General features: G+C 44.8%; 1 protein-coding gene across 1 annotated transcript in view; it reads left to right on the top strand.

The window, feature by feature from the left end:
• Positions 1 to 27912, top strand: part of ALK (ALK receptor tyrosine kinase) — a 690171-nt gene that overhangs the window by 335746 nt on the left and 326513 nt on the right. The window contains exon 4 of the mRNA XM_066623272.1: positions 27337 to 27538. Within this exon, the coding sequence (XP_066479369.1) occupies positions 27337 to 27538 (202 nt within the window). The remainder of the gene's footprint in view (positions 1 to 27336; positions 27539 to 27912) is intronic.

Raw genomic sequence — 27912 nt, 5'->3', positions numbered from 1 at the left:
TACTCATGTATGTATAATAATGTAATTATTATTACATAAGAAAGGAAGGGCACCGTGAGGCTGAGGTCCTGCTACTTTGAACCCTGACTAATTAAATGCACAGAGCTGAATTATTTAAATTCAAGGAAAGTTTTAATTTCGCTCCCGTATTTTAAGTTTTAATTAACTTTAGTTCAGTGAATATCAGCTGGGTTGTAAACCACCTCTAAGTCATTGAGGAATTGAGTGAAGATAGTATATAACTGTAACAGAATACAATGTTGGAAACATTAGGTAGGTTTTTCCAGTGATGTCCTTAATATGTAATACAAGCATTCCTAGAATAAAATGCAATATTTATGGCTAGTTTCCTTACACAGTATTTACTGTTTTCTAAGTTGCTTGAAATAACCTAAGATGCTGCCCAAAATAAAAAAATATATAATTTCTAATTCCCTAACAATGTAAAACAGCTCCTTTTGATTTTTTTTGTCATTATGTTTTTGGCACCTGAGCTTCCAACCTTCTCCTACACATAAATGCAACTTGCAAAACAAGCTTTGGTAATAGACGCAGGGCTATGTAGAGAGGTACTGTAGAGCTGAACTCAGCTCACATCCGCCGTTAAAGATGGGCTGTGCTTCTTTCAGGCTACAGTAGCAGGAGTAGCTACTATAGAACAGTAGAGTGTGTTCTAGCTAGTGTACAGGATCAGGGGGGTGTTAGGTGATGGAAGACGTAAGAATATGCACAGTATACAAAAAGAAGAAAGAGGTCTTTTCTCCTTGTTTCATAATACCAGAACTTCCAATGAATTTGTTCATTTTGATTAATTGACTGACAAGAGTTTCAAGACAGACAAGGAAAGTCTTTCAGTACACAATGCAATTAACTTGCAGAATTTGCTACCGTAGGTCATGGTGATGACCACTAGCTTGGATGACTTTAGAAAGGTGTTAGTCAAATTCATGGAGATGTGTTCTTGGGGGAGTTATTTGAGAAATGTTGACAGACTGTGGATATTAAGAGTTTGGTAAATAGTTCAGGGGACGGCACACGTAAACATTAGTAGCCCAGCCCTAACCAAAGTCCTGCATGCAGTGCAGCGGCACCGGCAGCGGAGCAGCTTCCATTCCATCCTGTGTGGGAACTGAGGCTGTTGGAGGTCTCCCTGAGGGGACATTCATTCCCTTTCCCCAAGCCGCTATGGGGCTACTCGGCTTGTGCCAACAAAATCACTGATGCAAGTCCGAACAGCCCCATGCTGGAAAATCAAACCTGGGAAGGCGGATAGGATATGGCAGGAGTTGGCCTTGCCAATCCCACCCCCTCCCGAGCCTGATATGCCCCCTCCTCACCCTTCCCTTGTTCTGTTACACCTCCTCCCCACTGCCATTCCACTCTTCCTCCACCGCTCCGCCAACCCGCAGAGCACCCACCTGCTCTGGTGGCTACTAGCCTCTGACTGGCAATGGTAGGCCTTTCTGCCAGAGCCAGGATCCTCTGCACTGCCCCAAAATGCCTCAGGGCACGCTTGCAACAATATGTGCACCAGTCCTGCCAGCAGTAGCTAGCTTGGGCTGTAATGTAGTTATCTAAGACTGTGTTGTAGGTCCTTCTTCCTTCACAAGTACTGGATATCATGTTGGCAGGGATGGGAAGACTCACCCTGTCCTCCGTGTTCTATTTGAAAATGATCAGTTTATAGTGGGTCAGTTATCTGCTAGATCTCTGAAACTGATCAATTTTTGAAATTGGACCTTTAAGCGTTTCACTGGTGTCACACTTGAGAAAGCAATGGGGGACTTGAGGCTCCCCACAGCTTGCAGTTCTTCTGTCTATGACAAGACTCTCCCCGTCACTCTCCCACTTTATGTTACTTAAGAACATAAGAACATAAGAACAGCCCCACTGGATCAGGCCATAGGCCCATCTAGTCCAGCTTCCTGTATCTCACAGCGGCCCACCAAATGCCCCAGGGAGCACACCAGATAACAAGAGACCTCATCCTGGTGCCCTCCCCTACATCTGGCATTCTGACTTAACCCATTTCTAAAATCAGGAGGTTGCGCATACACATCATGGCTTGTACCCCATAATGGATTTTTCCTCCAGAAACTCGTCCAATCCCCTTTTAAAGGCATCTAGGCTAGACGCCAGCACCACATCCTGTGGCAAGGAGTTCCACAGACCGACCACGCGCTGAGTAAAGAAATATTTTCTTTTGTCTGTCCTAACCCGCCCAACACTCAATTTTAGTGGATGTCCCCTGGTTCTGGTATTATGTGAGAGTGTAAAGAGCATCTCCCTATCCACTCTGTCCATCCCCTGCATAATTTTGTATGTCTCAATCATGTCCCCCCTCAAGCGTCTCTTTTCTAGGCTGAAGAGGCCCAAACGCCGTAGCCTTTCCTCATAAGGAAGGTGCCCCAGCCCCGTAATCATCTTAGTCGCTCTCTTTTGCACCTTTTCCATTTCCACTATGTCTTTCTTGAGATGCGGCGACCAGAACTGGACACAATACTCCAGGTGTGGCCTTACCATCGATTTGTACAACGGCATTATAATACTAACCGTTCTGTTCTCAATACCCTTCCTAATGATCCCAAGCATAGAATTGGCCAAAAGTCTTACCAAAAGTCATGGTGGTGGTGGGGAAGCAGAAACAGTTTAATCTAGACCAGTGGGCAGAAGAGGGCCTAGATATTCTTACACACAAGCCAGACATCCAAGGCGTCTTGGTGTATTGAAAACAACAGCTGTGGTGCCATGGATGTAATTGCTTAGCCCAATACGTTTTGTATTTGATCCTGTGCTTCAAATTTTAGATGGTAAAATTTAATTCTGCCTCAAGGCAGAATGACTTTCTGTTCTTACTCTGTGATTTGGTGAAGAAATTGGCTTCTGGGGAGACATTTGGTGATGCCAGACTGCTGTTAAAAGAAATGTTACTGCTGATGATACGACATTCTCCTGCAGCCCCTTCACTCTATTCACCACTTTTTGGGGAGCCCACCGACCCTTAGGCTGTTGTGGGGAGGAGACAGCAGAGAGATTGCTTGCTGTGAGCCACCTTGCCTTGCCTTTAACGATAAATATAATCATTAAAAAATGTTTTTATGTGTTTGGGAGGTTTCCATATGTACTTTTAAGATTATTTTAATTTAGCATGGAAAGACAAACCACAGGTGATAGCAGTTGCGTTCCGTTTTGCTGTGCCCTTTGCACAAAGATAATTTCATACTTGCGCAGAGTCTTTTAATATGATGAGTGTACTGTCAGCTGCGAACTTTTCCCTCTGTGTGCTGGATTAATTAGTTGCTGGGATTGTGAGTTGCCTTTTCCTTCTCAGAAAAATATTTACATTATGACAGGGAGTTGGTGGTTGAGTATGTTTTGATTACAGTAGACCAATGGTAATTAAGATTATAGATGTTAATTTTATGTTGGTTTTGTTGATTTCATCCCCTTAAATAATTTCCACTTTAGACCATAGTCTCAAGTATACATGCCAATTTGTGTGTTCTACTGTGATAGAAAGAGTATTTCTAGAAAGGAGAGAGTGGGCGCCTGGAATTTTCTTCAGATTAGTTGGGCATACCATGCAAACAATACAAAAAGAGAATTTGTTCAGGCCTTTCCTGGGTGCCTTCAACCACTAGAGATGCAAGATTTATTTCTTTTAGAAAGCAGAGCAGAGAGAATTCTGGGCTATTTTCACAAGGCTGCCCTGCAAGAGTCGTGTTCTGTGGAAATATGAGAACCACTTTTCTGAGTACAAAAACAGGTTTTTCTGAATACAGAAATAAGGGATAACCTCCTAGATAATGAACCACTAAAAAAAAATAGCTTACACTGTTTACTTGTATTTAAAAATGCAAACTCAGTGCAGGGATGAATTCACCCAACCAGTGTTTACAAGGAAATGTTGCAACGGGTGAAAAAATCCTTGTAATTGTTCCATGGTTACTGGGTTTTATAAAAGCTTGTTCATGTGGTGCAGCAGAGATAAAGACTCTGAGGAGTCTTCAGTGGAAGAATTTCACATGGCGATATCTCTGTTTTGCCAGGCAGGGGTTTATTTACAAGGATGACTCATTACTGAATACTCTTGTGTTGAAGAACTAGTATATTATGTAGTGTGGACCTGGTTCCTTCCTTGTTTAGTTGCGTTTTTAAATCATGGCTCACAAGCTGGTAAGGTGATCATCAGCATTGTGCACCATCATTCATCATGTGTATCAGCCCAGAAAAAAACCCATCGCTGATGCTCAAGTTGCATCCTCATATATAAGCGTGTATTCGCACGTACGAAAATGTAACATGGAAATTAGGTTTTATTTCAAAGATTGATATCCTTTGTCTAAAAGGATACCTAATGTGCCCAACGCTGCTCACAATCAATGAAACACCAGTACAACTGAGAAAATAAAAACATGGAATACAGGGATAATCCATGGATTTTTCACCCACAGTTTTTTTCTCAACGCGATGAGAAGGGCCCTTTAAATTAAAGGAAAAAAGTAATTTAACTATGGTTTTGTTAATGCAAGAGAGGGCAGCCAGTGGACAATCCATCAATCATTCTCTCTCCAGGCACTTAGAACAGCTTCACTCCCAGTTGACGGACCCCTTCCTTCCCCCTGAGCATGTGAATGAAAGATAATCATTTTGCGTTCTTTCCCAGCACTACGCTCTGGGTGAAGGGAGGGGTTGCTGGCTAGCAGTGAAGCCTTTTTAAGCCTGGAGAGAGACTGTTTGATGGATTGTCTGCCTAACGACTCTGTCTTACATCACAAATGTCAGCAAGGCTATTTTTAAATCGCCTAGCAAAGGGACATTGTTTCTTAAATGAATTTGCTTTAATGCAATTTTTGCCATCCATGTGAGTTCTGGGAAAGGAAGCCTCATGAATAACAAGACTCAGCCTGTACAAATCATATTAAAATGCAGTGCATATAAAAGAGAGAGAATAAAATGGGGAGACAGCTTATGGAGAGGGAAGTACTAGAGGGAGAAATCTCAGTTAAACAAAAAGGTCTCCAGACCCTCAAAGGCGGACTTTCCCAGTCTCCCACCTGGGGCAAAGGTCCACAGTAGTGCCCCCATGATATGCTACCCCCTACATGCGAATCTGCCCTCCTACTCACTGCAATGTTATGGAGCCTTGCACAACTCCAGGATGGACCAGGGAAGGCTCCTGAGGCTTCTCCGCAATTTAAACTGTGCTTCCGGCAAACCAGAAGCACAGTTTCCGGCCATGTTGGATCCTTGGAGAGGCTTCCATGTGGTTCTAGAGATGCACGCCCAGGGCATTTGCACCATTTAGTGAATGGCAGGTCCACTACTGCAGCCCCTATTGGAAAACCATCAGGGAGGTGACCTTAAATCTATTGAGAGTTCCAAGTTGTGGCACCACCACAGAGAATGCCCTCTCCCTCACTGTCACATCAATCAGTGATGGCACATGCTGGAGGTCCTTCCCAGATAACATCAGGGAATGTGTTGTCTCATAGTGGAGGAGGTGATACCCTTCAGGTACCCTGATCTTAAGCTATGAAGGGCTTTAATGGTCAAAACCAGCACTTTGAATAGCACCTGGAAATGAATCGCCAGCTGTGCAGCTGCAGGAGCAGCAGCTCAACGCAATCAAACCACCACATCCCTTAAGGTGCACTCTCACTTGTGTTCAGTCAGACTCATGACAACTTTCCCACCACTGTTGCTCTAGATAGCTACCAAACTGTTCCATACCAAGCAGCTCCTGGCCATTTTCTCATTTCAGAGTTCAACCAGAGCTGCAGGTGTGTCACCAGCCCTAGCAGCAGGAAACTTCCCCAGAGCCATCAGGGCTTCATTTGGATTCATAAGCTTCCAAGGACAAACCATACAAATCAGTCCCTTGCCCTTGCAGAGGTAAGGAGCATGACCAGCCTAAAATCCACCTGGAAGTGATATCTCCTTGACAAAGGAGTGATCATAACATTCTCCACAACCAGCTCACCATCTCCCTTATCCAGATGAGGTCTTCAGGGCCTGAAACCCCCCTGTGGGATACAGTGCACATCCCATTGGCACGGCTGCAATGCCATGCAGGAAGTTACATTGGATTGGGCTGCCTGTTTTCCAGTTAATCACACTCAGGTCGTACTAACTCCATAGTCTGACGTTTGTGATCCTAATAAAAATGCTTTTCTCTGTTCACTCGTGTTCAGAAAAGGCAGTAACATGAAATATTATACTGTATATATTTTCCATAAGGGCTCTGTTAAGGGTTTGTACAGCTTTATTCGACTAGAGTGTTTTATTCTCATGCAAATAACAAACAAAAAATAACGTCCCCTTTAGTGTTAGAATGAAACTTATGTTCAAAAAATACCATCTTGTTGTTTTGTAAAGGGGTACTAAATTGCTCCCTTAAAGCTGTGGTGAGATTGGTTCTACTTTGAGCTTGCTTCTCTAGGCAATTGGTTTTCAGTAATAATGACCTCCAATGATTAGACACACAATATGTGTGGTTGTCCCTGGGGAATCTTAATCCAGTTGGAGACCAATAGAGATTTCCTTGAACTATTTGTGATTTACTATGAGTGGTTTGCTATGTGTTAAACAAAAAATATTTTCAACTAATCTGTGTGATTTAGCCAGCTGTAAACTCTTGTGTCATGCATAGTAATCATTTGGCTTTTCCTTCTGCCCTTTACACCCACTGACTTGATTCATGGATATATATGTCATACCTTGAGAATATTGAGAATATTCCTCAAAACAATTCTCAAAGCTAGGAATTAAGTACAGTACAGCAATATTGCAACTGGTATATCTGTTTAGTGTGACATAATAGAATAATGAACTCTCCCTAAACTGGGGGTTTGCAAAGTGTCAAAATGTTTATCCCTTGAGTCAGGAAAAATGACTTAACCCTTCCCATGTTCCATTGCTCCCTCACCCCCAGGAATCATAAATTGACTCCAGTTTTGTTTCTGAATTGTTCAGCCACAAGGTTTATTATGTTTTAAGCTGAACTTTCTGCATGTGAGAACTTATATAATACAAAGCAAACAGAAAGGGGAGAGGGATTACATCTCCCCACTTGCCGTTGTTCACTGGAAAGGGTGGAGTGAAGAACGTAAGAAGGCAGTATAGGGAGAGTGATTTCAAATGGACAAATGGCAAAAATGGGAATGGTTTAAGCAACCCTAACCTTCACTGTGGTCCCTCAAATACCCTAGTCCTGAGCTGTAAAGGGCCTTTAAAGTCAAAACTAGCACCATGCGTTGTGCTCTGAAACAAACGGGCATCCAGCATGGCCACAGAAGCAGCAGCCCAACTGAGTCAAACCGATGAGTCTCTACAACCACAAGGGTGGCTACATTCTGCATTAATTGCAGCTTCTGGGCAGTCTTCAAAGGCAGCCCCATGTAGAGCACTTAGCCATAGGGCACAATCCTAGCCAACTTTCCAGCCCCGAGGTAAGGGCATTACAGCTCTGAGGTAAGGGAACAAACATTCCCTTATCTTGAGGAAGTCTCCGTGACTGCCACCCAGGGTGACCAGATGCAATGGAGGACAGAGTGCCTGTATCTTTAATCATTGTATAGATTAGGGAATGTTGGCAGGTGCAGCTCAACAATGGTTAAAACTATACGCACTCTGTCCTCCATTGCATCTGGTCACGCTGCTGCCACCCAGCTGCAGGATGCAGCACATGCCCAATTGGCACAGCTATGTCAGTGCTGGACAGTTGGTTAGGATTTGGGCCATAATCTAATCTAGGCATCGCTAAGGCATAGGTCAGATCTGAGCGGTTCAGGAATGGCTGCAGCTCTTGGATCAGCCAAAGCGGAGGCAAGGATCCTAACTTATGGAACTCTTTCCTTAGAGAAGTTCATCTGATTCCTATTATTATTATTATTATTATTATTATTATTATTATTATTATTATTATTATTATTAACAGTATTTATATACCGCTTTTCAATGGAAAGTTCACAAAGCGGTTTACAGAGAAAATCAAATAACTAATGGCTCCCTGTCCCGAAAGGGCTCACAACCTAAAAAGATGCAACACCAGCAGACAGTCACTAGACAAGACACTGCTGGGGTGAGGAGGGCCAGTTACTCTCCCCCTGCTAAATAAAAGGAGAGCATCCACTTAAAAAGTGTCTCTTACCCAGTTAGCAGGGGAAAATCACTGTCTTAGAGGGTTATTCCAAAATAAAGATAATGAAGAGTCTCCAGTAAATGAAAATCGTTATCACTGGAAGCTGAGGTAGTCGAAAGTGAGTTCTTTCCTTCGAGAAGTTCATCTGATTCCTATTTTGATGTGCCTTGGACACTAGATGGGCTGCCTTTTCCTTCTTCCATTCATCTTTGATGGGAAGTATTTTAATTGCTGTTGAGTTTATTCTGCTGTTTTGTTGTTTCCTATTGTCTATTTTTATTGTTGTTATTTTTTGATAATCTAAGCTGCCCTGGAACTGGTTTACACTGAAGCGAAAGTCACAATTTTTTTTTTTTTTAAATTGGGAAAAGCTAAAGCTGGATGAGGCAGAGCAGGGGCACCCAAACCCTGGCCCGGGGGCCATTTGCGGTCCTCGGGGACCCCCAATCTGGCCCACAGGGAGCCCCCAGTCACCACTGAGCCTCTGGCCCTCTGAAGACTTGCTGAAGCTCGCAATGGCCTGACACAACTGCTCTCAGTGTGAGGGCAACTCTTTGACCTCTTGCATGAGCTGCAGGCTGAGGGCTCTCTCCACTGCTTGTTGTTTTAAATCTGGGAAGCAGCAGTGGCAGCAAAGGAAAGGCCATCCTTGCTTTGTGCAAGGTCTTGAGCTATTGCAAGACCTTCATTCATTCATATAAGTTCCATCTCTAATATATTCATTTATGTAAATTCATTCAAATTTTAAGTGTAAATTAATTCCTTTTTTCCCAGCCCCCGACATAGTGTCAGAGAGATAAGGTGGCCCTCCTGCCAAAAAGTTTGGCCACCCCAAGGTAGAGGAAGGGGATCAATAGCAACAATAATGGCAGCAGAGTGTACAGAATCTTTCTGTTTCTCAAACTAGCAAGTAACCCTTCCATGAAAGTGGCTATAATAGCAAAAATAATGTGTCTGTAATATCAAATGGCCTAGGCAGACTTTGAAATAAAATAAATGATCCTGCCTTGTCACTCATCTCCTGAAACATCAATTTCCTTTTGTGCCATTACGATTGGCATTCTGCCAGCAAACTGGCAACTGTTAAATAAAAACTCTGAGTGCAAGATGAATTCATTTGTCTCCCACTGAATGCTGTTGTACTTAGAGAGCACTAAATATATTTTAATGTCAGCTATATGAATTCCTTTGAGCTTGTGCTTAAATATTTTTCCCCAGTTCTGGCTTGAAGTGACAGCAAATTAATAAACAGCAGCATATAAAAGAACCAATGCATTAATGAAGTAAGCCATTATGAGTCAATTGCAAATAAAATAATTGTAGGGGAATTCTTCTGATGTAAACATTAAAGGTCTAGGAAAAGTATTATTTAGGAGTCTCATTATTCGCTTAGAAAAGAATTAAGTGGTCGGGTTAGAGACCGAGGCTGTTTAAATCAAATCTGAATTAAAGCACCAGCCTATTGCACCAGGTCCATAAGTGGGTGCTTTTAAATAGAGGATAAATGAACCAAATGCATATCCAATCCATGTATCTTTTTTGAAGTTTGATTTAATATTTACAAAATCAAATTCAGAGATTAAGGGTGCAATCCTATCCTGCACTGGAACAAGCAAGCCAAGAGGTTTGTACTGTATCCAGTGCAAGATAGGTGCCGAAAGCGGCTCAGCCAGAGGTAAGAGGAAACTTTTCTCCTTTCCTCTGGGTAAGCCACTCTTGCACCTATGGGTCTCCTTGGACTTGCGCCACCTCCTGAGGTGGCGCAAGTCCAGGGAGAGCGGAGCGGCTTGAAGCAGTTCCAAACTCCCCAGGAACGGGGTTGGGATCCAGCATAACTGCCGAGTCCCAGCCCCACCTACCGCTCCCCACCCACCGGCCTGCCCTGGAGCCGCCCACCGCCCGCCCTCCACCCACCTTGGAACGCCTCCTTCCCTTCTCCTCCCCACCTCCTCCCTGCCCGAGCTCGGCCAACACAAGGCTTAGGGCCTCCATCGGTGTGGAGGCTTATTCCAGCCTCTTATGGCACATTTGCGACCCTCCTGGGACCCTCCTCAGGATTGCTTTGCACGTAAAATATGGAGGGTATTTTTTTAAATTGTGAACTTTGCTGAATATCATGCAAATATAATGCACAAAGTTTTCTGGTGATGTATGGGGGAAAGAATGCAGGAAGGGCCTCCCACTTGCAATTAGCTATGTGACTTTAATCCACCCCGCAGTGTGTTCACCAGTTAACAAAGTGCAAGAAAATACGGAAAAGACCTGCAACTGTTAAGATCTACTGTATGTGTTTGGTTGGATCCAAAGGTATTACTGCATTGTGGAAGCAGAACACATTTTCATTTGCATAAGGAGTATCTCAGGGATTCCCCTTCTGTTGCTACCTCATGTGCAACATGTCATACCTTTTCCCAAACCTCAGATGCCAATGGGGGAGGGGATCTCAAGGGGATCTCCAGGAGAAAGCAGGCTGAGTGAGGGGAACAGTCACAGAGGCCTCCTCTAGGTAAGGGGACATTTGTTCCTTTCCCCCAGGGCTTCATTGCAGTTGCACCTGCACTGGAAAGTTGGATAGGATTGGGCCCTAAGTGTGCTCCTTCCTGCTTCTAACTTTCCATTTACTGAACTAGCAGCTCAATGGGGATGGCTGCTAGTTTCTATCCCCTACCACCATCCCAGGCTACCAAGTGGGGTAGGGGGAGCATTGGGGAAAACTCCTTCCAAGAGAACACTGGACTCCAGGGAATCTTCTTTAAAAGCCACCTCACAGTAGCATCTGCAGGAGAAAGAAACATGGCAAACAACTGAATTGCCCATGAACATGGCCTAGGGAGGCAAGCAGTCAAACTGTAACTAGTGTATTAAAATTCCAAAAGAAAAAGGAATTAAACAACAGATGGAAGACTGGGTAGTAAAAGTTCAAGCAGGCTGATGGGAAAACCTGAGCTCATCTGAATGAGCAGAAAGAAACAGTATTATCAAATGGATGCATTAACCATTAATGCCCAGCAGATGGAGCTGGGATACTGCTAAAGAACAATGCCACAGATCCTGCTTAACACATTACTGCCGTAGTAGTTTGCAAGCTGGCTTGGAGTGGAAATCGCAAGAAATTAATACCCTGATCACATCTAGCGAGAAACAATCCCTAACACTAGCAACTTGCGTTTGTCCAGGGAATTCTGGTTACCTACCCTTATTGGCAAGTAAGTAGGTATGCACCTGTATACCAGCATTAGGTCTCCTTGGATGACATAGGATTGGGATACCTCAAGGACTGCCTTTGTTGAGTACGCAGAAGGCACCGCTGCTCCAGAGACCCAAGGTCAGGCAGTTGCTCCCGGGAAATAACGAGGCACAGACACAGAAGTGCTCCACCACCAGATGTCCTTTTACTGAAGTATGTACAATATGTACAGTGCTGAGGCAGCACAGCAAAGCAAAACAGCAAAGACAGAACTTTTCACAATCTCCAATCACCAACTCCACCAACGTAGCTTCCCGCAGACACTCCACATAACATCTCCCACACAGCAGCTTGTACAGGCTCAAATATATATTGGCACTAGCCAATGGGAAGCGGGCAATGAGCTGGTGACAGTATGACTCATAGTCTTGTGACTTGGTATTGCATCATCCCTGCTATGCCCTGTTGCATCAGCCAATCCCATGATGCAGCAGGGCTACACTGTATGTCTTCAGGCCAAGACATCAGTGCCCTGTCCAGCCTGTAAATTCACATAGGCCTAGGGCACTTATCACAACACTTTATATCCACTTTATAATCTTCCATATCCCCTAAAATAATCAGGCAGTGCCCTGCTTAGGACACTGCTGCCATCTGAAGCCAAGAGGAAGGCAGCAAGATGCAGGGTGTTTTCTGTTGTGGCACCATGTCTTTGGAACTTCCAGAAAATCTGAGGGCAGCTAACTCTCTCTATGGCTTCTGGTGGGGTTTGAAAACGTTTTTATTCGACTTGGCTTTTGAAGAGGGAGGAATCTCTTAGTGGTTGAACATGTCATGGGGCGAGTTAAAACAGCCTGATCCTAAGCCCCAGTGGCAGCCAGAGGAGCAGCACCACTGAAATGGCCACCACTGCATCCTATGGGGCTGGGCAGGCACCTGAGTCTCCTGGGGGTAAGGGAACATTTGCCCCCTTACCCTGGTAGAATGCAGCTGGCCGCAGTGGATTTCCTCATAGCTGTGCCAGCTATTTAGCTGGCACAGAAACAAGGAGGCCCATATTGGACAGTCAGAGAGGGAACATAGGAAGTGGTGGCAGAGTCTGCCACTGTCCCCGCTCCCCACTTGGGCCTGATCCAGGGGGGAGGATGCATCCCAGCTTGGCAAGGCGGGATGGGACTGTTGTAGCATGGGAGCAAGAAATGCAATGAGCATGCAAGCTGTGGGTGGCTCTTTTTCTATTACTCCAGGAACTGCCTCCCCCCCCCGCTTCCACCACCTCCTCCACCCCCTCTTGCTTGAAAAATTGATTTGTCCCTATGGCAAAAAACAGCTCCTCCTCTTCCACTCCCTATCCTGGAGACACACCCTCCATCCCATTGGTTGGTCCAGGGAACAAGAAGAAGCACCCCCCTCCTACGTGTTCTGTACACATGCAGGAGCCAGCTAAACTTCTTACTTTTGCAAAAGTTGTTAAAACTCCACACCCTTAACAGTTGAAGCCCAAACAAACAAAAAATTAACCAATTCTCTCCATCCCCCCCCCCAATGTCTCTGAACATAATGTACCCTGCTGCCGGATCACCACAAGAGGTCTGTCAAGAGAGATGGAAGTGGCGTAACCCCAAGCCATTTCTGGGTGACTCGAGTTGCACAAATCTCTGGCGTCTCCCGAGTCACCAACCTCAGACTCGAGTGTTTGCCTGAGTGTTTGACATGGGTAACTTGAGTCTGCACAAGTCAGTGAAACACACATATTTTCACGACTCAGACTTGAGTCACTTGACTTGAGTTCCCATCCCTGTTGCTGGGGCAGCGCAGCAGCTGATGGGGCTGCCTCAGCATAGGATCGGGCCCAAAGTCATATAACCAATTCTTTTAAAAAATTAACAGCTATAGGTCGTTGGTTGCTGTTTTTACACTATTTTTATTATATGTTATTACTGTTTTTACATCTTTTAATATCAGTTTAATTATCAATAAACTGATATTATAAACTGATCAATAAACTGATATCAATAAACTGATATCCAATATCAGTTTAATTGTTATTGTTATTTAGCGTTATTGTTATTTAATATTTTTATCAATTGTATGTTTTATTGCATTTTTATTGTTGATAAATGATTCATGGCCCCATCCTATACCTACCAGCTGTCATTCTCATTCCTCTTCTGCTGGCTATTTAGTTAGTGCAGGTTCAAGTAGACATCAAACTATCTTTGGGGATGATTGTTCTGTTCCCTTACAATAACTGCTTCCCCACCTCACTGCAGGATGCAGTGGTAGCCATTTAGTGCCGCTGTATCAGCGGGGGAAACAATAGGATTGGGCTCTCCATGTGTTAATCAGATTCACCAATTGCACATTCCAGCTTACCTTTGGGCATTCAGCAGAATCCCAGTGTTTGCCTTCTATTTTAATTGTGCCCATGGTGGAACATGATGCCAGCAACATGTTCCATGAAGGCTCCTTTCATCTAAGGTTTTATTCTCGAGGCGCTCAAACATCAGGAGAAAAATCTGTTTGAAGCTGCAGTCCTCTTTCTCCGTTATTCATTCATCCTGGATCATCCCCAAGGGCCTCATTAAGAGTTGTATCCAGTTAAGAAAAAAAATAATAACTGTTCAAGGAAGTTAAAGATGAAGTCTAAAAATTAAGAGAAAAAAACCAGAAAGATTTAGTGAAATGTGAACAGCTCCCAGTCAGCTCTCCACACTGGCTGGCTTGCTGGAAGAAAATCAAAAACCGTTGAAGAGATTAAGAGTTAGCCTCTAATTTGCTCTGATAGCCTACTAGTGAAAGATAAACTGAACATATTTTTCTGTTGCTAAATGAAGGCTACATGCTGTCTGGGTTCTCAGATGCTGCCAATTTTCCTTGTAATTTGGAACTCAATACTTAAAATCTGAGTTTTTGTCTTTCCCAAGTCTTTTATATTTGAGTAGATTTTCACAGGGATGCAGGATCATCCAGCCCAGGTGCGTTAATCTAAAAGTGTACTGTACACCCTGCTGACTTTAGATCCAGCAAAACTGTGAACTCATTGGGAATATTTGCAGTCACAGCAAAGGTATCATGAAGATAATGGAGACTGAGATTATATACTTCCTATAAATGGGACCTGGTGCCAAATTGGCTCAAGCAGACTAAGGCCCAAATCCTAACACACTTTCCAGCACTGGCATAGCTGTGCCAATGGGACGTGTGCTGCATCCTGCAGTTGGAGGGCGCTCATGGAGACCTCCTCAAAGTCAGGGAATGTTTGTTTCCTTACCCAGGAGTTGCATTGCCCTCATGTCGGTGCTGGAAAGTGGGTTAGGATTGTGCCCCCCCTTCTCTTAATCACTCAGTCAGGTTGGTACCAGAGATTGGCCAGGTCTGGCACTGGCTGAGTCCCCATCAAAGGACCCACCTGACCATGTTGTCTCCTGAAACATTAGTGCTTGAGCAGTGGTAGCACTCAGGGCACCATCAGGAAATAATTGGGGACAGTCTGGGGTACCTTGTTCAGTGTTTTCCTCAACAATAAGGCCAATCCTTGGCCAAGGATTCTTGACAAAATAATAATTACATTGGGAAACAGAGCAATCTTGTATGTAGTTGTAACATGCCCCCCGGTGCTCTGTAGTTTCCCAGGAGGGCAATTCCATGTCGAAGGGGCGTGAGGTAGACATGGTGGACTTTTCTTGTACTTGTAGGGTAAGAAAAGGATACATGAGGCAAGATGTTCAAGTCTCATTGTGGGGTCATGCTATAGTCTTTACTGGCTTCTCTCTGCTTATCGATCCTTCACAACATTCAGTTACTTCACTCGAGTTGCCTGACACTGGACATCTCCATCCAAGGCTGCGCCCAGCAACCTTGGAGCTTGGCCATGCCCCACAATCTGGCTGCAGCACATGCCCAGCAGCCCACAGGTTAACAGTCTGGGGTTGGTTGGCAACCTTCAGTCTCGAAAGACTATGGTATAGGCCTACAGCACCCGGTATTCCCCAGACTGTCTGGGTTAGGAGTGATTGATAGTCCTTTAGTCCCAATTGAGGGACCAGCCATATCCCTGGAGGAGTGCCTCTTTGCTACTGAGCCTTGAAGTCCCTGCCCTGCCCTGCTTCTTCTATCTTGCCTCCTGTCCTCCCAGGTCCACATGTTGCTCTCCTTATCTTTGTTTTTGACTCCCTCCTGTCTCCCTCTCGTTTTTCCTGCCATTCTCATACCCTTCTGCCTTTTCCCCATGTGCTCCCTCCATGCCTGTCCTCCATTCCTTCTTGCTTGCCTCTGTCTTTCATCCTCCTTCTCTTCTCCCTCTCCTCCCATCTAGCTCTCCTCCTCCCCGTCCTCCCGTCTCTCACCCCTTTAATCCTCCACTGTCCTGAGGTTCCATCCCCCCCAGCTACGGAGGCCCACCAGGATCCCATGTCTTGCTTCAATCTCCTGGACACTTGGCAGTGGCATCATTACTGAGCCACTTGTCTTCCTCACAACACCTGACAGCTCTGCACGGCAGCAGGGCTCCACAATAGGTCTTCAAGATTCTTTTTAATGAGCCACTTCAGAAAATTGTAGAATGAGTTGTCATGGAAAACCTGTTGTTTTTATCTTTAGGAAATGACCTTAAGAGCACCACAACCAAATCCTAGACAGTGTTGCCCTAGCTTGGAACTGCAGAGGGCATAAAAGGATTGACAATGTTGTTTCAGTCCATTATATGGGAGTTGTTCTGTTGCTAAAATAATATCCTATATAACTTATAAAAGTGCACTTCAGGCTCTATGTTCAGCTGGCTAGAATCCACCATGGATTTTGTACCTCATTACTCTGGGGAAGGTCAAGCTGGACTGTGAGAATGGTAAAATATATAGAATATACTGGTAACCCTCAGTCCACTATGGATTGTTACATTAGAATATAAGCCCCCACTGGGATGCCTGGAGGCAGCAAGTTGTTCCTGATACTTTTAGAGATGGCCCTGCTTTGGGATACACAGTCCAAGTGACTCAGCCGCTGTTTCTCAGATCTACAAATCTTGGTCTCAAAGACAATCCTCTTACTCACAATAAGTTTATAGCTGTGTCACACTTTATCCAGCCAGCAGTTTCGGCCAGTGTTTTTACTGTAAACTCATAAAGCAGGAAGGCAGACAAGGATCCTTAAGGAAGTGGTGGATGTGCACCAGAATTTGTGACCAGAGTTTGCACCACAACCATTTGTGGCTCCCTGGCATGTGGACCTGAATGTTTAAGAGGTTAGTGGTAGGGGCTTGAGCTGAGTGCTCACTTCCCTCATAACCATGGTTAGCAAGAGTAAAAGCAGGGCTGATCTTAAGAGCTGTGAGGCCCAATGCCAAACATTTCTGCAGGGGCCCCTACTTACCAGCATGAGTGGCAGCAGTGAGCCCGGGGCCAATGGCAGCCTGTGCAAAGTGCAGCACCCAAAGGCAGATGGTGCTGACATGATCATGTCACTGCCAATAGCTTTGGGGGAATGATTTTAACCCCAAGGGGTGGGCGGACGAGCCACACAAGAGCTCTGCTCAGTGCACCAGTTTCTGCATGGAGGCTGACCTCCATGATGTGCCAGCTGCAGCTACGGACAACCCCTCTCCGCTGCAGCACAGGGCTCCATCACACATCAGTGCAATCTGGATAGCACTCGGCATAAGCACAACAATGTGGGAAGTGCTCAAAATTCCCATTTGACTTGCATCGCTTGATGGGAATAGTGGCATGGGGGTGGGGTGGAGCTCAACAACCCTGGTGTAAGCAGTTGTGGTGAATTTGTCTGTGTGTGTGTGTGTGTGTGTGTGTGTGTGTGTGTGTGTGTGTGTGTGTGTGAGAGAGAGAGAGAGAGAGAGAGAGAGAGAGAGAGAGAGAGAGAGAGAGAGAGTCCGCCTCCCCCACTCACTGCAATATTCCGAAGCATTGTGTGAGTCCAGGACACACCAGGGAAGCCTCCCAAGCCTTCCCCACACTCTTAAACTGTGCTTCTGGCAAACCAGAAGCACAGTTTCTGACCGTGTCAGGAGCCTCAGTTAGGTTTCCGTGTGGTCCTAGATACATGTGAGGTTCCACGCCTGGGACATTTGCCCCTTTCACTTAATGACAGGTCTGCCACTGTCTTTGAGTATACATTATAAGGAAGTGTTCTGTGAAACAGGGAAGGAGCTAAATAAAGGGGTGGTGTTGTCTGCTTAAGGATCCTGTGGTATAGACACATCAACTGAACTAGGCAAATCACTGTGAGCTTCATTGTTCTCCAGCTGTAAAAATGAACTGACAGTGATGAATAAACTGTGCTTGTGCTTAATTTCCTTCAGTAGATAAATGGACTAGCTTTGTTGGGTTGTGCTTAAGAGATTGTCCTTGCCTTGTGCTTCAAAGGTTCCTTGATTGCCCTTGAACCAGTAATCTCTTAGCTTTAGACTTACTCAATCCATAAATTAATACTTGTGCATGGCTGTGCACTTGATTCCCTATAAGGGGCCCACGCCCACGCGCAGACCCCTTGTTCTAGTATGCAGCATTGGAACTGCGTCCCAGACACTGGGCAATAATGTCTTATGTCACTGCCAGACTTCTAGCATATCAAATTCTGTGCAGTACATGAGCTCAGCTCATGGCCACACAACCATGCAACTTTCAGGGGGAATTAGTCATGGCCGTGTAACTTTAGGGAACATTAGTCATGGGTGCACATCAATAGGACATATGACCTAGGCCATACAAGAAGACTTGTATTCCACTTGAGTAGCTTCATGCTAAAGGAGCATCAGGCCCACGAACCTCCTGCAAAGGAAACAAGTTCTACTAATTGACTCCAACCACCACCACCCCCAGCTCCGGGAAAATTCTAGTAAAATTTCTTCACTTTTGCTCTGCCGTCCTATTCAAACCTACACAACAGTGCCACAATCCTGGGAGTTATCTGCACTTGAGACAAACACAACCATTTAGGTGACAAAAGAAGTGGGCCTTGTTTCTCCCTTGCCAGCCCTCTTGCCAATTCAATCAGAGTTCTGTGTTAATTGAGCAAGAGAGGTCCCATGAGTAATTAGCTATGCACATCTTCAGGACTGACGCAAAAGGAAATGACCATCTCCACTCTAGAAGACTTGACGATTGAAACCTGTTAAGGACCATCTCCTTACAGTTCAGGGTAAGCTCCTTCCACAAAAATGTTCGTGTTGGTCTATGACCAAACAAAAACTAAAAAGGTCTAGACCAGGGGTGCTCAATAGGTGGATCGCGATCTACCGGTAGATCGCGAGGCAAAATGAGTAGATCGCGGAGTGCTGACCCCCCCCTTCAGGTGCCTCTGGGAGGAAACGCCGGGAGTAAGGCCCATTGTACTCAATGGGGCTTACTCCCAGGTAAGTGTGGCTAGGATCGCAGCCTCACAGCCTAATCCTAGGCATGTCTACTCAGGAGTAAGTCCTGTTATACTCAGTGGGGCTCAAGGTACACCAACATACATTGTACACATAAATGTTATATGTTATGATGGCGCAAACATTGTAAAAAAAAACTCTGGTAGGTCTCCGGGCCTTGCTGGGTTTCAAAGTAGCTCTCGAGCCAAAAAAGTGTGAGCACCCCTGGTCTAGACATTTAGGGCCCAATCCAAATTTCCAGCACCAGTGCAGCCACCACACAGCCCTGAGGTTCCCATACCTTGAGGTGTCCTCTGTGACTGCCTCCCCACCACAGGATGCAGTGCATGCCTCATTGGCATGGCTGTACCGGCACTGGAAAATTGGATAGGATTGGGACCTTAGCCCCAACATGTATTTTTCTTCTTAATTTGGTGTGTCCAAGGATTACCCACTTGTGCCACTTTATACACTCCCTGGAATCCCTCTGCCACCCCAAGCACCTAGGATAGGTAACTAGTCTTCTTGCTCATTTTTTCCTCTCCCTGTCTTTATCCTTCTTTCCTATACCTCTCCCTCTGAATTGGACAAGACTCAGCTCTGTACCTCATGATTTGATCCTGACCAAGCATACAACAATTATAGTATTGGCAACCTTCAGTCTCGAAAGACTATGGTATCGCGCTCTGAAAGGTGGTTCTGGCACAGCGTCTAGTGTGGCTGAAAAGGCCAATCCAGGAGTGACAATCCCTTCCACACCGGGAGCAAGTGCAGTCTGTCCCTGGTCTGTCTCCCTGGCTATGGGCCTTCCTTCTTTGCCTCTTAGCCTCAGACTGTTGGCAAAGTGTCTCTTCAAACTGGGAAAGGCCATGCTGCACAGCCTGCCTCCAAGCAGGCCGCTCAGAGGCCAGGGTTTCCCACTTGTTGAGGTCCATCCCTAAGGCCTTCAGATCCCTCTTGCAGATGTCCTTGTATCGCAGCTGTGGTCTACCTGTAGGGCGCTTTCCTTGCACGAGTTCTCCATAGAGGAGATCCTTTGGGATCCGGCCAACATCCATTCTCACGACATGACCAAGCCAACGCAGGCGTCTCTGTTTCAGCAGTGAATACATGCTAGGGATTCCAGCACGTTCCAGGACTGTGTTGTTTGGAACTTTGTCCTGCCAGGTGATGCCGAGGATGCATCGGAGGCAGCGCATGTGGAAAGCGCTCAGTTATTGTATTGTATAACAACAATTATACACCTCTAACAATTATACACCTCAGGGCCTCTAACAAGAGACCTGCATCCTGGTGCCCTCCCTTGCATCTGGCATTCTGACATAGCCCATTTCTAAAATCAGGAGGTTGCACATACACATCATGGCTTGTACCCCATAATGGATTTTTCATCCAGAAACTTGTCCAATTCCCTTTTAAAGGTATCCAGGCCAGATGTCGTCACCACATCCTGCGGCAAGGAGTTCCACAAACTGACCACACGCTGAGTAAAGAAATATTTTCTTTTGTCTGTCCTAACCCTCCCAACACTCAATTTTAGTGGATGTCCCCTGGTTCTGGTGTTATGTGAGAGTGTAAAGAGCATCCCTCTATCCACTTTATCCTTCCCATGCATAATTTTGTATGTCTCAATCATGTCCCCCCTCAGGCGCCTCTTTTCTAGGCTGAAGAGGCCCAAACGCCATAGCCTTTCCTCATAAGAAAGGTGCCCCAGCCCAGTAATCTTCTTAGACACTCTCTTTTGCACCTTTTCCATGTCTACTATGTCCTTTTTGAGATGTGGCGACCAGAACTGGACGCAATACTCCAGGTGTGGCCTTACCATCGATTTGTACAACGGCATTATAATATTAGCTGTTTCGTTCTCAATACCTTTTCTAATGATCCCAAGCATAGAATTGACCTTCTTCACTGCTGCCGCACATTTGGGTCGACCCTTTCATCGAGCTGTCCACCCCCCCCCCCAAGATCTTCTCTGTCACAGACAGCTCAGAACCCATTAGCCTATATGTGAAGTTTTGATTTTTTGCCCCAGTGTGCATGACTTTACACTTATTTACATTGAAACACATCTGCCGCTGTGAGATACAGGAAGCTGGACTAGATGGGCCTATGGCCTGATCCAGTGGGGCTGTTCTTACGTTCTTATGAAAGGAATTTTATTGGGGGTACAAAGTTTATTTTGGGCCCTATCCCAAAGTGGGACTGAAGGGACAAAACAGAATGGGAGAGGATTTCAGAGGAGATGGGACAGGCAAAACAGGACAGGGGAGGGTGGCAACTGTCAGAATAGTCTTTGGAGCCCAGATCTATCAGGTTTCCCAGTGCAGAGCCCAGTTCTACCTGCCCATGTGGTGTCAGCAGCTATACTAATTCAGAAAATCAAACACACTCTTAAGTTTCTCTAAAGTCTTTTAAGTGTAGAAAATCATTGCAGGAAATTAGTATCAACATATTTAGGCTAGGCACCGGACACTAGAATGGAAAGTGTCCAGTGTGCACCAAAACTTGCTTCTGCAGCAGCCGTGTCCCTGACCTCCTATACACTCCTTCATAGTAAGCTGATCAATCCACAAGCCAAAGAGCTACTGTAGCAGACCCATTTCCTCCCAGATTTGACACCGTGTGGAGTGTCATGTATTCATTCCTCAGCCATGCACCCATGGTAGCACTGTGCAGGCAGTGAGTCCAAGTGAGATCAATGTAAGAAATTTAAGATCCCAGGAAATTTCTGGGGCCCATTCTTTGGCTCCTGGGCCCCCTTTATGACTTGGGCCTTGGTACAAATTTACCCCCCTCTCATGGGCCCTGCCTTAAGTAAGCAGAAATCTTTTGTTGCTCCAGCCGTCCAGAAGACACTTGGCTATTCTCTTGACAGGCCAGCACTGCAGGCTTCCCTGCTGGCATCAGCCAAATTTTTGAAATCAGGTTTGGTAGCATTAAGTATGTCATGTAGTCTATGCCATGCAGGCCGGGTCTCAACTGGCTCCAGAATAATCTATTGGGTCAGGTTAATCTGTGAATTTATCTTGCAGAGTTTTGCCCAGATTTAGCAGTGTATTATTATTAGAATAAAACAAAATAGGTCTACATTGTCAGACAAAAATGATCACACATCTTCTAAATCAGCAAGGTTATAATTTGCAATTATTTCTGCCTTCCAAATGTATCTGGTAGCTGCTGAAATCAGTGTGTTCTACTTGATTGGCTCCCAGAGTCACAAGCCTCAGCGGCATACCTGAGGGTGGCAAGGGGGACAAATGCCCCAGACGCCAGGCTACGCTGCCATCTACCCCCCTCTACAATGCCCCCCTCCCTCGCAGCACTCAGGGCGAAAGCCCAGGGGTATTCAGAGGGCCAGGGAAGCAGTGTACTCCCCAACCTTTCAAATGCCTTCTGAAGGCCTCAGAGGGCTGAAAAGATCACTTTTGGTTTCATGGAGGAAATCGGAAATGATGTTTTTAAGCCCTTAGAAGGAATTGCACACGTAGGTTCCACGCAAGCACAAGGTCCGGATAAGATGTGGCCATAAATTAGTGCACTTAGAGTTTAGAAGTTTTACTTATGGTTTAGCCTGACCTACTTTCTGTAATTCCAACCCACAGCTTCTTTGCTTATCAGCAGTGCCCTGATGCTGTCTAGGACTTGTGATATCATTGCAAGGAGCACACAGCAGACATTCTGTCAACCCTGCTCACGGCAGTGGCTGTGCTGAACTCTGTTTCAATTATCCTTCTGCTGGACATAGAAGTGTCAGGAAAAGTGATACTCTGACACAGCCTGCATAACTGATCTATACATTTTTAATAGCCTCAAGGATATTTGGGGAAATGAAATTGTCTTATGTCCTTTCAAGAGTAGGTACATTCTTTTCATGCCTTAGATTACTGCACATATTTCAACTGTTTTCTGCCGCTTCTTCTTAGTGAAGAAGCCCAAATACAACTAAGCATGTCTAACTTGGGCAAGCCGCAGTAAAAATCATTAATTTCTGCCCTTCAGATAAGTCTGTCACCTTATTTGAATAAGATTAGGCCAAGAGAATTGATGTACCAGATAGTAACAAAACTCTTTAATATGGATAAGATGCATATAAAACAAGAATGTAAGAACAAACTGCCGTAGCAATGAAATTACTGTAAGCATTTATCTGACTCAAATAAGTCTGAAAATAGTGGGCTCCAGGCTTATGGGTACATGTAAACTTCCTTCTGTTCTTTAACGCTTATGAACATCGCATGTTTTATCCCTGGAACTATCCATATAGTGTATCATACCTTTCATTACCATGTCAAGCTTCCCCTAATATAATTTGTCACTTTGCTAGAGACCGAGGGCCCAATTCTATCCAATTTTCCAGTGCCGGTGCAGCTGTGCCAATGGGGTGTGCACTGCATCTTGTGGTGGGGCAGCAGTCACAGAGACCTCCTTAAGGTATGGGAACATTTGTTGGGGCTGCATTGTGGCTGCACCAGTTCTGGAAAATTGGATAGGATTGGGCCCCCACGCTCTTCCCTGGATGTCACACATACAGTAAATTACCCCTGCTAATTGGGTAAGAGGCACTTTTTCAAGTGGGTGCTCCTTTTTCTGGCAGGGGGAGAGTAACTGGCCCACCTCACCCCAGCACTGTCTGTTCTAGTGGCTGTCTGCTGGTATTCATTTGCATCTTTTTAGATTGTGAGCCCTTTTGGGACAGGGAGCCATTTAGTTATTTGATTTTTCTCTGTAAACCGCTTTGTGAACTTTTAGTTGAAAAGCAGTATATAAATACTGTTATTAATAATAATAATAATAATAATAATAATAATAATAATAATAATAATAATAATAATAATAATAATAATAACCCACATGTATTTTTAAAGCCTATAACAATATATCTCCCTTTACTGCATGTCAGGAATGGCCCTGAACATTCCAAATGATGACTAACAGCCCAATCCTATCCACACATTCCTGGGAGTAAGCCCTACTGACTCTAATGAGACTTACTTTTGAGTAGTCACACATAGGATTGGGCTCTAATATGCTTACACTTTTCAGATCTTCAGCAATTTGCTGTTTTGTTTTTTTTAAATCTTCTGCTAATGTTCTCCAGTGGTGAATGTATACGTTGTATGGACAAACTGAAGTACACAGACAAGTGACAATGTTGCATACTCTGCCCACTATATACTGTGTGCACTATTATTATACATATCTTTGAATCTTGTGAATAAACCCTAGAAATATTATCTTTTCCAGCCTGAGGAAATCCTAAAGAACAGGAAATGAAGCTATAAAGACATGTTTTGAGGCTTTCTGGTGTAGCACTCTTTTTAGTTCAGCCAGAGACATGCATGTATTTTTAGAGATTTTCACATTATACAGAGAAAGCAACCTAATAGGATAGTTACATGGATGCTTCTGAATTTCCCCTGGATTTATTCATTCTAACTTAGCTTGTGCTGGCTACAGAGTCATGTAAATTCATTTGCCTTCCTTCCTAATTGGTAGATTCTGTTCTGCGTGCAGAGGTAGCTATAGCTTCTGCTTTCCATTCATTTCCTCCCCCCCCCTCATTTTGGTAAGCCATGGGCACGAGCAATCCTGCATATTAAAAGCCACTTGTTGTTGTTGAGGCTGCAGTACTGCACAAAATTGCGTCCACCTTCCTTTTAGTTAATGGTGTGGGTGAATTTGTTAACAAAAGGAAGGGAAAGAATGGCAAGATCACACTGTATATGTACCTTTTCCAAAGTTAACTGTATGAAGTCCCAATCCTATCCCAGTGGTGATGCAGCGGTGCCAACAAGGCAAGCCCTGCATCCTGTGGTGGGAGAGCAGGCATGGAGGCCTCCTCAGCATAAAGGAACGTTTGTTCCCTTATCTTGATTCTGCATTGCAGCTGCAGCTGCACTGGAAGGTTAGATAGGATTGGGCCCCAGGACTGCAATTACCTGGGAGTAAGTCCCAATTGAACTCAATAAGACTTACTTCAGAGTAGACATGCATAGGATTTTGCTGCAATTTGTATAGAACTAAACTAAAAATACAGATGGAGCAGAGTGTGGGACAAAGACAACCTATGGAAATAGATGGGATGGTGTAACTCTGTATGTATGCCATTGTTGCTGCTTATTTCCTTAGGATTGGTCTCAGGATTCATCAATTACACATTTAAGTCAATAGGCAACACACAGTTTTAGGGCCCTATCCTACCCAGCGCTCCAGTTCCGATGCAGCTGTGCCAATGCGGCATGCACTGCATCCTATAGTGGGGGGGGCAGTCAAGTAGGCCTCCTCAAGGTAAGGGAATTTTTTTCACCTTTCCTCAGGGCTGCATTGCCGCTATACCAACAGTTGGATAGGTTTGGGCCCGTACAGTGCAATCCTAAGGTGCGCTGGAGCAGGCCGGCCAGTGGGCCTGCACTATATCCAGCAAAGTTTAAGGCAGCCAGAGGCTTACCCCGAAGCAAGGGGAAACGTTTCCCCTTACCCCGCAGAGAGCCACTGCAGTTCCAGTGGGGCTACTTGGATCTGTGCCAACTCAATCGGCTGTGCAAATTCAAGCAGCCTGAGACTGCCCCAGGCTGCCTGGAAACAGAATCCGGGTCCTGGCCCTGCTTCCTGCTCCCTGACTACCTGCCCCTGGGAACACCCACTGCCTGCCCACCTCCCCACCCCAGAATGCCTCCCTCCCGCTTCCTCCCTGCCCTTCCCATGCCCCCTCCAGATCCCCATGCTGGCTGAGCTTGGCCGGCACAAACTCACCCTCAACAGGGCCCAAGTTGGCATGAGGAGGCTGGCGCAAGTCCCTTGCACTGGCCAAAGTGCAGCTGGCTTTATGGCACTTTCGTGACAATGTTGGGCCAGTGCAAGGGACTTACGCCTGCCCAACTGCACCTTTGGTTTGCACCCTTAGTTTGATAGGAAAAGAGACATTTGAAATTTATGCACCATTAATCCTAAAGCCAAATTCTACATTCCCATAACCCACCCACCCCTCAAGTAAAAACAAGAAATGAAATTATTCCACAAAAGCACAGATTGAATATTAGATTATTTTTTGTCTTACAGGAGTTCTGATTCTTTTAACAAACATGTCAGGCAAAATAAGGATCACTCCACTCTGGAATTAATCAAGATAGTTTGTTACATCAAAGTGTAATTTGCTGTAGAACACTGGCATATCAAAGGCAGCACTTACAGTTTTATGATCATTTGGTATTTAAAAAAAAAGTCAGGAATCTATTTTTAGCTGGTACAAGAAAATATCTGTTATCTTACTTTGGTTTTTTGTACTCCAAAACATTTCCATTTTATCAAGCGGATTCTCATCCATTCCTAGGTTGTATATTAGAAACCTACAATATAATTTCACTGCTTGCATCTCTCATTTACCAAGTAGGGAAATTTTGAACATGACTCCAAACTGCTAGGGCAGCAATTTTCAACCTTTTTCATCTCACAGCACACTGACAGGGCACTAAAATTGTCAAGGCACACAGTCAGGCTTTTAACAATTGACAAGGTACACCATGCTGCCAGTGGGGGACTCACATCCCCTATTGGCCTTACTGATAAATGACCTTTCCCCAAATTCTTGTGGCACACCTGTGGGCCACTCGTGGCACACCAGTGTGCCCCGGCACACTGGTTGAAAATGCCTGTGCTAGGAAAATGACTGTTCATTTTGCATGCCACTAAATCATGGAAAAATGTGAATCTATGGCAACCAATTAAACCTTTGAAGATTCACAAGAAATTCAACAAGAGGATTGAATTTTTTTTGCCAGATAAGGACAGAAGTCTTCTGTTCTGGTCACAAGATCACTCAAGAAAATTCTTGTGCTGATTTGGGTTAATGACATCATCAGCCTGCATCATATGTAAGTCTGACAAGCCGTGGTGGTTGTTCTTGGCTCTGTTTCAAAATCCAGGGTGACAGTTCTAGAATTTAGAGCAGATTTTCGCAGTCTAGTATGCTGGTACCCAACCTGTGCTCTGCGAGACCCTGTGAAGTGGTCTGCAAGGTCTCAGAAAAAGAATCATCTTCAATCACTTCCAGCATCTTGCCGAGTGAGCACTCCCCCACACACTACCAGAGAGGGTGGTGAACAGACAACCCACAGCCCACCACTGACACTTCACTATCTACTCTGGCTGCGGACAGTCAGTTCTCTGCCCTTTCTGGTGGTGCATGGGGAACCACTCACTCAGGAGATTCTTCTCCACGGATCACCAGACAGGGCAAAGTATGGATTGCCTGCAGCCGGCAACAAAAGCAGCAACCCACACATCTTCTCTATAAAGAATAAATCTCTAATAAATCTTCTCTAATTATTACAAATTTAACTGCATTTTTTTTGTGTGATGGGGGGGTTGCATGTGGTCCATGACGATTCTAATTTTTGCCTCAGTGGTCTGTGAGCTTCTAAAAGTTGGGAACCACTGGTCTAGTTGGATGAAAAACCAGTTGCACCAAAACAATTCCAACATGAACAGTTGTGTCTGAGCATAAGGAATGCCCTACTTTGGTCAGTAAGCTCCAGTTGTGTTCTTTGCACAGGAAAGTAAATGTAGAGTATGTGGAATATGAACAAGTGTAACAGCTGCACTCTTTCCACTAGTAAGACTTTCTCTTCTCTTTCATTGCAGGTTCATTCCTGTACCTTAGTACATCAGAAAGTAGAAACTTCTTGATTTTGAGCCCTTGGCTGATAAGCAGTAGTGAAGACTGTACTGTACAAGTGGCTGTCTACAGATTCTTCCAACCAAGTGGGAAGTATGTCGCTCAGGTCCTCCGTGTGGATGAAAGCAACTTCAAGATACCATTGATCCCAAGTACAGAAAACCACGGGTAGGTCATATTTTTTACCCTCTCTCCCCAAACTGGAATTGTGTCCTAAGCATAGTAGATTTTCTGTCTTTTCAGGCCTTTATTATTGGGACTAGTGGGAGTTTTCAGCAGTGCAAGCATATGTAGATCTCTTTTTATTCAGTGTACACTGCCTGAACCCAGCTTCAGTTAACAAATGGAGATCAGTTAAAAAATGGAGAATGGTTCAAAGTTCTTGCATTGAATCACCTCAGTTCTGATAGAAGTACGTTAGGTAATAAGAAAAGAGATCAGACTGGGTCTTTTTGATAACATCCTGATATATTCTGAATATATTTAAGCACATTTACACTTGAAATTTTTTCTCTCCCTAATTTCACCTGCTCCCGCTCCTA

This window comes from Tiliqua scincoides, chromosome 1 (genome assembly GCF_035046505.1).
Source record: "Tiliqua scincoides isolate rTilSci1 chromosome 1, rTilSci1.hap2, whole genome shotgun sequence".
NCBI classification, from domain to species: domain Eukaryota; kingdom Metazoa; phylum Chordata; class Lepidosauria; order Squamata; family Scincidae; genus Tiliqua; species Tiliqua scincoides.
The sequence above is the reverse complement of the archived record's forward strand: the minus strand, read 5'-3'. Positions and strand labels throughout refer to the sequence as shown.